The sequence below is a fragment of the Cricetulus griseus genome, chromosome 5 (genome assembly GCF_003668045.3).
Source record: "Cricetulus griseus strain 17A/GY chromosome 5, alternate assembly CriGri-PICRH-1.0, whole genome shotgun sequence".
Classification (NCBI taxonomy): domain Eukaryota; kingdom Metazoa; phylum Chordata; class Mammalia; order Rodentia; family Cricetidae; genus Cricetulus; species Cricetulus griseus.
In genome coordinates, this window is record NC_048598.1 from 33,224,916 (window position 1) to 33,239,812 (window position 14,897).

At 40.6% G+C, this 14,897-nt stretch overlaps 1 protein-coding gene across 1 annotated transcript in view; it reads left to right on the forward strand.

Moving 5' to 3' along the window:
* Positions 1–14,540, forward strand: part of Pappa2 (pappalysin 2) — a 229,470-nt gene extending 214,930 nt beyond the window's left edge. Inside the window, exons 21-22 of the mRNA XM_027417273.2 lie at positions 9,180–9,278; positions 11,248–14,540. Coding sequence (XP_027273074.1) covers positions 9,180–9,278; positions 11,248–11,322 — 174 coding nt within the window. The 3' untranslated portion in view covers positions 11,323–14,540. The remainder of the gene's footprint in view (positions 1–9,179; positions 9,279–11,247) is intronic.
* The last annotated feature ends 357 nt before the right edge of the window (positions 14,541–14,897 follow it).

Below are 14,897 nucleotides of genomic sequence, written 5' to 3' on the forward strand. Positions count from 1 at the left end.
GCTTGTTACATTAAGCCACTGTAATAGTCAAGCTACTCTTTGTCTAATCCAGGCATCTGAATCTAATTCCACATCCCCAAACAAAACAAAACAAAAACAACAACAAAGGTGTTTTGGGTTTTTTTTGTTTTTGTTTTGTTTTTTTGTTTTTTTTCCAGAAGCTCCTTGTCTTCCCTATGAACCCCTTTTTCTCTGGTACAGTTGATCCCAAGTAACCCACTCAACTACATTTTGGTCAGTCATGACCTAAATCTGGTTGCACACCAACTGTGTCCTACCTTCTTGTTTGTACAACATCTCAAATGCTGTTTAGTAATGGTAGGTGCCAAGCAGCAAACTTTGCTTGGGTCAAGAGTACTTATGTTAGTGATACCACCCAAGTCTGAGTTCAAGATTCTACAAAAATGAGTACTGAAACACCTTCAGATCTCTCTGGTGTCTCCACAGCAGTCCTGCAAGGGATGCTTCTGCTCATAGCTTTCTTGTTTTCATAACTGGGATAAGACAAGTGGCCTGCAAGGCCTCTTGACAATCATGCTGCATAGAATTTGGCTTCCTTCTTGACAAGAGCAATGATGTAAACAGCTGTTTGTTCAGGGACCTCCCAGTTTCCTCCTCTGCTCACTGAATCCTACTGTGTCTCAAGGTCAGAAGTACAGACTTTGAACACAGAAGAATCCAGTTCTATGGGGATCACACAAGCAGAGGTACTGCCATGTTACTCTCCTGTCTATTCATTCATCTTCCTCCTCCTGTGTTTGGGGATCAAACCAAAGCTTCTATCATGCTAAGTGATTGCTAAACCAGTGTGCTCCACCCGAGCCCTCTAGTCTATTATATCAACTCAATGTCTAGTGCATCAGCACCTATCCATAAGACTAAGTCAATGTTTAATAAGTGTGTCTTCTTCAGAATTGCCTTTATGAACTAATGAGTTGGGCAGTTTTGTTTTCTGCTCTTCTTCCCTTCCCTCCCTACTAAGGTTGTATTTTCCCCATTTCATTCCTAGTGTCTCAAGGCATTCATTCTTAGTGTCAGAGAAGAAGAGCCTGTCTTGATTGAGATACCCAGGTTGCTGTTACGCTTTGAGTAATTTTAGAGTCCGGGCGGGCTTTACTCTTTCGGACTTACATATTGCATACTCGTTTCCCATATACCCCACCCTCACTCCCTCATAACTCAGATCTTTCTGTATGTAATGAAGGTGAGTGGGCAGGAGGCTGTCAAAGACAGGAACAACTTTGGTTTGTACCAAAGCTGTTGGTAGTAGACTCTTAAGGTTTTGTTTACCAGGGCCCTCATGCAGAAAACTCATTCACCAGCCCACGAGGCCTATAGTAGTGGTAGCCTCTTTTGCATTCATGAAACTGAGCTACTCAGTATTTGTTGTAGGCCAAACACTGTCTTAATCATTCTAGTTCCATTTGTTCATCTACTTCTTACAGTAATCTGGGAGGTAGGCACTGGCATCCTGCATATAAGCAAGGATGCAATTGCTTATATTAAAGTCACATGCAGAATAGTGGGGTGGGGGGCAGAGTGAGCAATGCAGGACTCTGACCAAGCCTTTGTGTAACATGTTATCTGCACCTTGGTGTTCATGAAGGCTCCATAGTCTTCATGTTTTCTGAGACAGGAGTGCTATAGCTCTGGCTTATTTGAAGAAGATGAAACATTAGGGAGAAGGAAGTCACATGACCTTATTTTGGTTGCTTTTCTTCTTTAACTACTTTTCTCAATGGATATTGATTTCTTAGGCTTTCTTTCAGTCCTTGTAAAAGGGCATATTTACCTTCTCTGTAGGTCTAGTAGATTGCAAGAGGAGAAGTGTGAGGTCCTACACAGAATCTACAAAACTACACATGAATCATTGATACATTGTAGACGACAAGACTAGAACCCAATCCAGACATGGTGGCACAGGACTATTGTAGTGAGAGATCTTCTAGGCACCTGTGGCGCTGACCATACCTGTTTGACCTTAGAGGAAAGACAGGCTTGCTCTCTCTGGGTGCTGGTCAGGTTTCGGAGGGCAGCTGACAGTAGATGCTCAGAGTGCTGACCCTGGGTTATCGGTTTTTCATGTAAGTGATTTCTCCCCAATAAAATTAACCTACATCATTCCAATCCCATGTATCCTAATTTGTGCTACCACAGACTATTATTTCAGTCATTGGGATGGCTGAAGAGGGTTACTGAATGAGTTTAAGTACACCACTGAACACTTAGCAAGACCATGAGAAAATGGGCAGTGGATATAGTTCAGCGGTAAAGTGGCTTCCTAACATATCTAAAGCCCTAGATCCAATCCCCAGTCCTGAAGAGACTAAAGACGAAAATGACTAGAGCCCATGTCAGCATCCTTCTGATAGCCCACAGAGTTCGCATGTTCACATCTTCAAGGTGATGCTCCCTTAAGCTAAACCCCAGCAGGTTATTGACATCTTAGTTATTCGTGAATTTAGCCAAAGCTTGGGCTTGAGCTATGAAGACTTCAGAGCTAATAATAGTACCAGACCCCCCAGTCTTCCAAGTAAGCCACATTGCCTGTGCAATGTTAGCATGTGGCTGTGACATCTTTACAGGCTTCATGAGTGTTCTTATCAAAACACCAACAGTGTCAGTGGTTCCTCCATACTTCGCAAAGACCTGTGATCTAGTCACCTATTCCTACCCCAGCTTGATTACTTCACTCCTAAGATGTTCCCAATTTATTGTCTTTCTGCTCTAGTCTTTGTTTTCTTTGTCTTTGGTTCCCTAGGGAATTTTTGTCATTTCTTAAAATCTTAGCTGTGAAACTGAGAGAATGCTTTTAATTTTTTCATTAGTTTTTTTTTCACATTAAGTTTGGCTGACCTTCCACATTTCCTATCCCTCATTCTCCTGTCTCACTTACACCTCCTACCCCTTTTAATTTCCCCTACATTTTCATTTTAGTTGGTTTATACACAGAGAGTTTCCAAATACTGTATTTGACTTCTTAACCTGCAGAAACTGATGAGTATCAATACTCTAATATATAATAGAAATATGTAAATACATACTAGAAATATATAAATATGCACAGGGAAGTGATGTGATTCTCATAAAGCAACATGTCTACCAAATGTCCTATCAGTGGAGGAATAGTGAAAAGAAGGAATCTGGTCATACAGCATGCAATTGCAGTTAGGCTCTCACTTTAAACAGAGCAATCATACTAATATATTTGTTGAGAAAGTGTTCTGTCTAGACTGAACTAGAGGCTGGGGCCTAGAAAGTTATGAGATCCCAAGCCTTTGCCTGCACTTTCAGAGTGTGAAATCTTATGATGTACATGCATAAGACATGCCATAGTAGTTCTGAGGCATATTTGTGTGTACACGCATGTGGAGTCCATCAGTTAACATTCAATGTTTTCCCCCAGTCACCATTCCAATTGTTTGTTGAGACATGGTTTCTTGCTGAGCCAGAAGCTCCTTCATTCAAGTAGACTGACTGAGCAGCAACTTTGAGATCCTTCTGTCTCCCTCTCCTTGGTGCTGGCATTATACTGTGACTTACCATTTGGCGTTTCCTGTAGGTGCTGGTAACCAAACTCAGGTACTCTGATGGCACATCAAGTACATTACTGACGAAGCCTTCTCTCCAGATCTCAGTTAACTTTTTAAGGCCCCATTTCATTTGTAACATACATGTTTTACACGAAGTAGTCTCTAAGCCTACATATATCCCTAGGATTTTCTGTTTCCATGGCCCTTATTAAAAATGAAACTAAATTGAACTAAAAAACCTTTCACCATCCCTTTTAATATGTACCCAAAGGTGGGGTTGCTAGATTATGTTAGTTACAGGAACCTCATGTTCTTTTCTATGATTCTACTAATTTATAAGCTCACCTTTGATCCTTATTTGTGATCCATTATCTTATTGATAAGCAAGTAGAGTTCTGGCAATATACATCCATGAAATGTATCTAAGCCTGGCCAAGTTTTGTCTACAAGATGCTAAGGGAAGATTTGTAATGAAACTCCCCATCTTATATGCTTTAAAGGCCTTGTGTGTAAAACGCAGGCCTCGGGGATACAGTAGATATAGCTGAGGTGTCTTTATCTGCTTGTTCTGTGAAAATAGACTACTTAAACCTGCATAGTTTCTTTTTTTGTTTTTTATAATTTATTTTTATTTAAAGTAGAAACAAGCCTACTTCACATGTCAATCCCAGCTCCTTCTCCTTCCCCTCCTGCCCGGCCCCCATCAGTCCCCCACCCCAACTTCCCTCCACTCTCCAGGGATGGTGTGGCCCTCCATGGGGGTTTTCTAAAATTTGTAATATCATTCAGGGCAGGGCCTAAGCTGTCCCCAATGTGTCCAGGCTGAGAGAGCATCCCTCCACATGGAATGGGCTCCCAAAGTACAATTCATTCACCAGGGATAAATACTGATCAACTACCAGAGGCCCTATAGATTGCCGAGGCCTCCTTACTGACACCCACATTCAGGGGGTCTGGATCAGTCCCCTGCTGGCCTCTAAGCCATCAGTCTGGTAAACCTGCATAATTTCTAATGAATATAAATTCATACTTCCATTTCTGGAGTTTTGGGACATTAAGTTCAAATGATCATCTAGCAGTGAAAGGTAGGGCATGAAGGAAGGAAGGAGAGAGACAGGGTGGTGAAGGGTAGGGAAAGAGCTAAGCCAATCTCTCCTTCTACAAGCCTAATTCCACCTTGAAAGTCTTAGATCTTAATATTGTTTTAATAGCAATTGTATTTTAACATGAGCTGGGAATATACAAACATTGAAACCACAAAGTACAAGGTGAGGTTGAGAACGAAGACAGGCAAAATGCCATCATTATGAAAAGCAAGGAAATGGAGTGGTTTGTTACACAGCTCAGTCTACTCTGTGGAGCTTAGAGTGGATGCTTCTCTGGAAAGAAGCATCTCTGGAGTCCTGACACAGCCTAATGAATGTGAGCAAATGGTAGTGCTCTGATTTCTCATCTGAGTAACAGGAAATCTTGTTCAGAAATGACATAGGGAGAGAACAGAGTGCTTGGCATCACGCCAAAGGTTAATGTCTACTCCTGGTTTAAGTCATCCTTGTAATCAAACAGGAATTTCTACACCATGGTTCCCAGAGGGAGAGTCCCTTCTGGTTGAGATCCCAACCTTTATGTTAGCAGAGCAGGAGGATGGCAGTTAGAGCTGCCTTCTTAGAACGTAATTGTGGTCTTAGGTTCTATTGCAAGCTGCAGAAGAAAACAATTCTTGGTTTTGTTCACACAAGGGCTGTGCTGCCGGCCTAACAATCACAGTTTGTGGAAATCTCTTGAGGGTGGGCTCTGTGGCCTCCTCAGTTGGCATCTTTCTTCCCATTTAATAGTTCTTTCAGAATCCTCTTCTCTGTAGAATCATCTAGCCCTACATTATTCTCCATAGAGGGTGAAGCAGAAGCTCCCCCACTGCTGTCAAGTAGATCCTCTCATCCCTAAATGTGAATCAAATTATTTCTTATCTATGTTTTGATGCTAGCACTAGGTTAGTCCATCAAACTGAGACTACTAACAGTGGACTTCCTCAAGAGGGGAGCCATGTTTTCACTACCTCTGTATAGATATATATGTCCCTGCAACCCTGCATATATAAGTATAGAATATATATATATATATATATATATATATATATATATATATAATGATGTATATTCTGTATACACACATACTCTCTCACACACACATAGAGAGAGAATTCTGCATATATAGGTATAGAATCAACAATGTTGATTGGTTGTCTGAATGACTACATCCACAGACAACACACAGCCACCATCTCTGTGGATCAGTCTTTTGGGGGAAGAGCTGCAAAACAACAAATGTTATTGGCCACATGGGACTAACTCATTCTGTTAACAAGGAACCTCCTGTAATAATAGCACTAATTAAGAAGATATTGTATTGTTTTAGTGAAGCTTCTAAAGCTATTCAGACAGAATAGACTGGTGTGTGTTCCAAGTGTACTCTCATTCATTATTTATCTGATCACCTCACCTCCTTGCAATACAACTGCCACTAAGAGGTCAACAACATAAGCCTTTCTGTCACAACCAAAATGGATACCAAAAAGGAAAGCCAGCATAAAAAGAACAGCTCAGATAATCTTTAATTTAAGAATACATCTTAGCTATGAGCTATAGGCTTGGGTTTCTGTCTCAATGCTAAGTAACACCTGAAAAGGGTGTGTGTGTGTGCATGTATGTGTATGTATGTGCTAGAGGAATCATATTTAGTAAACAAATGAATCTTCCTGAACATTGACAACTAATATTCATATTGATGACTGTGTTGTATAAGTGTTGGCATTTTACAGATTTTTTCTTTGTCCCCATGGTTAAAATGAGAATCAAAAAGTGACCTCTACAAAATGACCTTCAGATGCCTAAAAAATACACTTACAGGGAACACCTTATGGTATAAAGTACATATGAGCAGAGAAATATACCCTAATACACAGGGAAAAGCCATCCCAGCACTACTCTCTTGGGGAGTAGTCTTAAGACAGGAGTGGTGTACTAAGTTTGACATCTTCAAATATTGCAACAAAAGTCCACTCTATATGTAGTCTTTGAATGCATTCAAACTTTGGATCAATTGCTCATTCCTTTGTAACTTTGGGTTCAAATTATCAGTCTTCCCAAGCACATGTTGCCATAGGAGACTCTGTTTGTTGAGGGTGGAGTGGTTGGCACATTAGGGAAGTGGCAATTAGCTCTAATAGGTATATAGTATATTAAACCCTTGAGTATTATTCCAAAAGCTCTCTATATTTCTACTCCCCATGACCCTTTAGGAGTAAAAATCAAACAGCTTTTAGAAACCATTTGGGGATCATTGCAAGAGAAGCCCAGTAAGGCCTAGAGAAGGTCACTTAGGCTGTGACTGCTTCATCATAAATTCTCTTATGTTCTTGAGTTGAGTCACCATTCATGGTAAAGATATTACAAAGAACAATTACCCAGGATTCTTTCCTAAAACCACCCCAATGTGTCAACTAGAGCTGGGGAAATAGCTCTGTTTGTAATGCTCTATCTTATAAGCATAGGCATGTGAGTTTAATCCCAGAATCCATGTTAAAAACTAACATACAACAACAACAACAAAAACTGTTTTTTTTTTCCTTCAGTGATGGACTGTGACAACCTAGTTTTTGTGGTACACATTTCTAATCTTAGTACTAGGGAGGTAGAAATAGACATAGGTCTAAGGTTCTCTGGCCTAGTCTACTTGGTCAGGTTTAGACCTCATTTCAAAACAACAAATACACAAATTGAATCTGTGGAATGACACCTAGAGTTGTCCTCTTACCTCCACAAGCATGCACACACATGTACACACACACTGGCACATATGCAAATACACATACATGCATAGCAAAGTATAAGCTATTTTTTTACAGAAGACATCTTCAGACTTACCATTCCCTCCACTCTGAAGGGCACCCTAAAATGTGCAAAAGAAGTGGGGAGATATGTGAGTTTTTATCATTATAAAAATCATATAGACAGTAAAAAAATCTGACCAAGTTTGACGAATTAGTTGGTCAAGGGTCGAAGAAGAGTAACAGATCTTAGTATTAAGTGAGGAAGTTATTCTCTAAGCACTTGAAGAAGGAAGAGGAGCCTGAGAGATCTTAAAAGATGGATCTGATCCCTGTGCATGATCATATATAGTCATCTCAAGCTTTCTGGAGCCAAAGTAATTGGCTCTAATGTGAAAGACAAATGTTTATCTCTGAATCTTTGTTTTTTCTCCCAGTGAGGACTGAGTTGCAAACAGAATTCATGTCCCTTCCTGCTCTCAACTGACATTACTGTACAGCTGTGCGACAGCTGTTGAGGTCTATCCTACAAGTAGCATCTTTTCAATGGTTGGCAAATGGGTATACATCTGGGATGAGATGTTCAAATGACCTCAGGACCCCATAGAATAAATCAAAACACTGAAGTAATGCCTTGGACAAGTTTGTTCTGATGTAACTCAATTGCTGAATATTATTTCATGGCCATTACTGAACTGAGTGATCTATTTTATCAAAGCATGGTGGACTATGGGATAGTCTACATAGTTGACATTTAAGGAAGGTAAGAGAGAGAAAGTGATCTTCACATGTCTCAGAATGCCCAAGTTCCATAATTCAAAGAACTTGACCATGAGATGTTTCCTAAGGGTTTACATTTGGGAATGAGCTGGACAGGGTAAGCCAGGGTTACAGTGCAGGTAGGCTGGCTGATAGACCTTCTTGGATGCTGTATGTTCTATTTCCTTCAAGAGGTAGCTCTCTGGAGAAGAGATGCATTGGTTGGTTGAAGTGTTTTCTTTACTATTTGTTGCTGTTCTTATCACACATTCCCTTTTAGGGTAAAACAGTCCATTAACTCTGGTTTAGTCTGGGCACATTTCCCATTTTGGTTCCTGAAAGCAGTAACAGGAGTGTATGGAAACAGTTCAGCTCTCTCTGCTCCAAATTTTGCATCTAGCTGCTATGCATCAGGTAGCTAGCTGTACATATGGGAATATTTTTTGGTGCCAACCTTGGTATCCTTAACCTAGGACCACTTTCATCTTGGACAGACAACATATATGTTATCACAGAAGCTGAGGACTTCTAAAGTCTCTAAGTGTCAGGCTTTGGAGAAGGGCCTAAAGATGACGAGAAGTAGCATAAAGGCAAGATACCATGACAAATGATGCCTAGCTCTGCCTGACCCTGGCTATGTGATCTGGGACATTCTTATCATCTATTTACATTCCTGTTTCATCACTGATAAAGCCAACATTGCTCAAAACACAGGCTTTTTCTAATAATTAACACAATTAAAATGTAGAAGTAGAATACACATCCTATAAAGATTTGTTATTACAAGAAAGCTAAAGTAACTGATCAGAAAGTTTAATGATAGAAACAGACCTCAGACTAGGCCACAAGCAGATGCTAGACAGGAAATTAACCAGTGCCTTGGGCACAGAGCTCTTTTCTCAAGGCTTTTCAACTTCTTGAGAATGTGTTCTGTCTTTTGGGTGTTTATCCACGGTCTCTTGGATATTTTGTGATTTGGGTTGGAGTAGGTTAGAGGTGAATTGGGGGAAGGGAAATGGGGCCTTGAAGCTACACAGGATGCTGACTCAATCTCTTCACAGCCTTTCCAAGCAGATGGTTGGTGTGACACTATCAATAACCGGGCCTATTGCCACTATGATGGGGGAGACTGCTGCTCTTCCACACTATCTTCCAAGAAGGTAAGTGAGAGCACCTGGGATGGTCGAAAGGCTGTGTGACTGCAGAAATGGGGGGCAGGGCTCTGGTTAGCTCTCCTTCATTGTACAGTCAATAAGAGAAATCTACAATGAGTAGCTGGAGTTTGTGGAGTGATTGGGAGATTAGGTAATTAGGAGAAGAGGTGGTGAACACATCTTACTAAATTGTCAATACAGTGACCCATTAGGACAGGAACAGCTTTTATTACTGAGAGTCTCCTGCCTGATTGTCATTGCCCAGATCAAAGAATGTCTTCATTCCTTGAAGGTTCTAGATTACCAGTGAAAAGCTTCCTGGTTATTACTTATCTTTGATCTATTGTAAATACATCATAGGAATGTGTTAAGATTGCTACCTGGATCACTCTGGACCAAATCTGCAGTAACCCTTTGTCTGATATCCTTTGTCCCTGTTATTCTTGGTGCTGTTAAATTAATATATAATCTCCTTACATCTGTAAACCTGAGTGAGCTAAAATTTTGCAATGTTATAAGTAAAAGTGCAAGTGCTTTTGGGATTTTTGAAGCTAGTTGTCAAATTCAATACTTTGGAGATAGGCTAAGTTATTTCCTTCCCTACGATAAAGCCACAATCAGCTATATACAGACTAGAGTACCACATACAATTTCCACCCCCTCTGATCACTTACTATGTGCCAGGCACTATGTTAAGCATTTCACATGAATGAAGTGACAACATGGAATACTAAAGGACTCAACACATGAGCAATCAATTTGGGCCTCTCTTTCTCTGATAACTAATCAATCTTGAGCTAAAAGAAACAGATCGTGAACTTTGACCATAAGTCAGAAATCAAGCCAGCTGTTTTCTATTCTTGTGGAAATAGCTATTCAAGGTGTCTATATACAGGACAGCATGGCCACCTAGAAAGAAGTCATTTAACTCTCTCTACATTTCATACTCTGTAAACCTGGGCTTTGTCTATTAATTTCAGTGCATCTGGCCAGCATACAGAAAAACCATAATTATAAAGGTCCATCATCTCACATCTCTATTGATTACTATATCATCTTTTATTACATATGTGCACACAATCTTATCCCTTCTCCAGTCTAGTTGTATAACCATTAAACCCATCCCCTCAGTGTATCTGCACTAATATAAGACATTTGTGTTTATCTCTTTTAATCATGAATACACAAAAGGTAGACCATTTACCATTTTCAAATCTCAGCAGTGCCCATTGCCTTTGATTCTAATGACCCACATTCAAAAGGAATTGCTTACCTGTTGGTAACAGCACAAGCAGAAAAAAAAAAAAGAAAGCAACTCTTTCTGTGCCATGTCTGGAATGGAAGAGGGATAATTACATAGAAGTGAGATAACAGTCACACACAGTGTGTAGGGAGATGCAATGTCTCACTAGCCAAAGTATATCTTAGGCTCAAGAAAGGCAAAAATCCATGCATATGAAGATGCCACAGATGATCCCACTGCCCCACAAACACAAAGTCAGAAACATTGAGGGATGCTAGGCTTCATTGCTCTGAGTTAAGTCAGTTAGAGTCTTCCTCATAAGAAGTGTTAACATTCAACTTTCTGTCTACCAGAAATATAGCAGTAACAGAAACAATTACACTAGACACTGTCAGTAATGTTAGGAGTTATTCCAACAATAGTTATAGGTGAGCAGTAAGGTATAAATGTGTTAATATCATCCATTTGGCTCAAGAACACAGATGTTCTCTGGAATGTGGAACTGATATCATCTTACCTTATAGATGAAGAAAGAGAAGCAATGAAGAATTGCCATGCCTAAAATAACGTGGGATATCATAAGACGACCCAGTGTTATTAAAATCCTATGAGGCAAATCCCCAATTTCATTCTTCTTGTAGGATCAAATGGAGAAAATTAAAGCCAGTTGAAAAGTATGAATCTTGGCACAAAAAAATGAGAATGATTTCAACTTCCTGTTCATTCCCCTAGGTCATCCCATTTGCTGCTGACTGTGACCTGGATGAATGCACCTGTCGAGATCCTAAGGCAGAAGAAAATCAGTAACTCTAGGACCAGAGCCCACCCTCCTCTGCCCCTGAAGGCAGACTAAGAGAGAGGGTCCCATGGCAGGATGTGAAGGATGAATGAACAATACATGTCCTGTGGTGGAAGGAGAGCCTAGAACGGAGAGCCTTTAAGAAATGCAAGAGAATTTTGTAGGTGCCAATTAATGCATTACATAGTCCAAGTAGGGAGGAATTATAGGCAAACGTTTCTGTAGAAAAACAAAAATAAAAACAATTGATTAGAAATGGAAGGAGAAATGTGACAAACAGGACTCTCTTTCCCATTTGTACTCTACTCCTCTCTTTTCTCAACTCTCACTCTTTCCCACTCTGTATGCTTTCAGTGGCTCAACTCCACCCAACATGTAAAACAATATCAAAATATTAGAAGGTAAGATGCCAGGGACACTCTGTTAATCCCCACTCCAGATGGACGGTCATCTTTCAGGGCTCATCTACTCTAAACTGGCCCTTTGCCTTTCTTTTGTGTAGTCTTTCTTAAATAATGAAGTTAGCTATGTCTTTGTAAGTATTTAAACATAATTATATAAATATATTATATATTTTGCTGTTTACTAAGCTAAAAATTATCCATCGTTCCACACATGCTGCTGTGAAGTTCATGTCCAGATGGATACTGAAGCTTCGAGAACAGAAAGAAAGGTTTTTTTGCCCTCCTTTTATTGACAGGGATTGGCAGGTTGGATGGGTAGAGGAGAGAGTAGATGCAATCCTGGGTCCTGGCCTGTCAGCTGATCATCACTTTATGACCTGGGAGCTGGGTCTACTAGAAGGAGATAGATTTGGCATGCTAACAGCAAGAGGCATGGAAAGTTACAAATGGGAACCCATTTGGCAGGTCTAGTAGAACTAGACAATGGTTTCTAAGTATCCATCAAAAGGAACATACAAATTTCCCCCCTTCTCAGAACTCCCAGAGTTGGTGAAGTCCAGGGTCATTCCCACTTCTCTATGTGCCTAGTCCAAGTGTAGCTGCCAGCCAGCCAGTCAAAAAGTTTGTGTTAGGGCTCATTCTCCCAACACCAGTCTTACAGGAACTTACACCCTCTGCATATTTGGCCAGTTGGTGTCTGTCCTTGTTGGAAGTCCCAAAGTCTGGCTGTCATTCATAGCCACATCACCAACTGTGGATTTTCTGAGAATAGAAAGGGCTTTGGAAATCTAATAGAGGGAAGGTAAAAAGAGATGAAAGAATGGAGAGGGATGGAGGAGCCAAAGGCTGTCAGAGAGGTGAGGTCAAGATTAAAACAGGTTTGAGGATAAGAGGATGGAATAAGTGAATAAGTCCTTGTTCCAAGTGTCCAAAGGAGGCCAGGGTGATTCTCAGAGCAAGGAGATAAATCTAATTAAAGTGGCATAGCATAAAGTTTGTGACCCAATAAGCAAGCTTAGGAAACATGGAACAAGGGTGACACTCTGTGGGGAGAAAGAAGAATTTCAACTATTTGGGGTCCATTTTGTTGTCTTTGCCATTTCTTGTTCAATAGCTATATATGGGCTACACACAAAACAATCACAGTGACTCTTCTGTTCTCATCCATCTTAGGCTTACATTTTCCCATGGGGTCTTTTCTAGGTGTTTTTTCTTACAACTGTTCCTGGATCAGACGTAGAAAGAGAGTAAACAGTTTCTCCTGTCTAACATTGGTCTTGTCCTCTTATGGAGGCTCTGAGCTCTGTCTTCCCTAAATTTTTCTTCAGTGGAAATTAGACCAGGCAAAACTTGTAGCCACTTCTGGTATCTCCACAGCCTCTCCTTTGTTCTCCCTATTTTTCATTATGAATGAGGGAACTAACCCATCAAAAGAGAAAGGAAACATTATTTACCATCATCAACATACCACCCTGGCTGTACACGTGAAGAGCAGTGTTCTGTAATGACTGTGGATATGGCAATGCACACATACTTGCCTGTGTGTCAGTGGAATGAGGAGAACAAAGTCGTTGAGAAAGGGAAGACCAAATTTTGTGCATCCAAAATTCCTCTGTTGCCTCTATTCCTAGCTTTGAGGTAAACAGTTGCTTAAATTCTCTTCACTGCCTTTCACACTTAGTGCCCTTGGTCAGGAGAGACAACTCATATATGTTTGGGAATCCTGATAAGTTTAAAATAGAAAAAAACACAACAGAAAAGTTTAGAATCTTTACTACTGCTACTACCACTACTACTACTACTACTACTACTACTACTACTACTACTACTACTCACACACACACACACACACACACACACACACACACACACACACACACACACACTAAAATTGTTTTCTTGGGGAAACATCCAGATTCTAGGATGCCTTGGGCAATCTTGACAGAGAAGACAGAGATGGAGACAGGCAATAGTTATCCTGGGCACAACCCTGTGCAGAGATGCTGTGACCCTATTGGTATGAGCACACAGTGCTCACCAATGTGTGCCCTTGCTCAGCCTCTTTGTCAAGTCCATTAACAGGAACAGAGAGGACATTTCCATCCCATATTTCATTTTAAGATACTTTGTTCTTTCTTGGCAACATCCACCCTGCCCTGGGAAGGCAAGAGGACAGTTTCTGGGGTGTATGAAAAGTTCCTCAGCCTGCAGGCCACTTAGCCATTATCAGCTAGAGACAGTGGCAGCTGTCTTGTCTAGACTTTGTCCCCAGGCCCCAGTGTTTGGAGCAACTCAAGTCCCTAATAAAGAAAATGATCATAGACCCCAGGGACAACTCGCTCTTGTCCCCATGTGATTGTCTGCATTTTGTTTCTCTTTCCCATCCATAATGCCATCCAGGTCCCTTCACAGAAGCTCATCTGTCTGTTTCTTTGTTCCAGAGTCACTTCTCTGTTTCTTCTTGTTCTTAGTAACTAAGTTTTTAGGTCCACATGGCCCAGGGGTGGCTGACTTCAATGGTTAGCATGACAGCCTTCAATCACAGATACAGGAAAGAGGTCATCAAGGACAATGTGCAGACCCTGGCAAAGAAAGCAGTGAGTAAAGTCTCCTTGGTTCTCTGCGTCCCTTTCCAACATTACAAGGCATTGGTCTGGACACTCGTCTATTCTGTGTGAACACTAGTGTGTCAGCACCCAAGGGGATAGTTTGATTGGAGCACAGTGAAAGGAGCTGATCTACTGTATTGTAATGTAAAACAGCTACAGCCAGTTATTTTATAAGACGATAAATTGTTCATTAAAAAATCAGCACACAAAACATGAAGTGTGTTTGGTGTCTTATTCTTTGTTTAAATGATTTCATTATTTCTGAGTCACTTTTCATTGGCCTGTACCAGATCTGCATTTCCCTTATTGGCTTATGATACCCTTCAGTCACTTGAAAACTATTTATTATATAAATAGATTATGAAAGGGAGATAAACAGGAAAGCCCACATGAAGAGATGACATTTGCAAAGGTAGAATGTGTGACAGTAATGCCAAGTGCCTTGCGAGCTGTGAAACACTGTTCAAGAATCATTTCCATTTCAGAAGTGAGAAGCATCACCTCTGGATACTAACAGGAGGTGACCTTTGAAGGATGGCTTGATAAAAGTTGCTTATGATTTGATGGGCA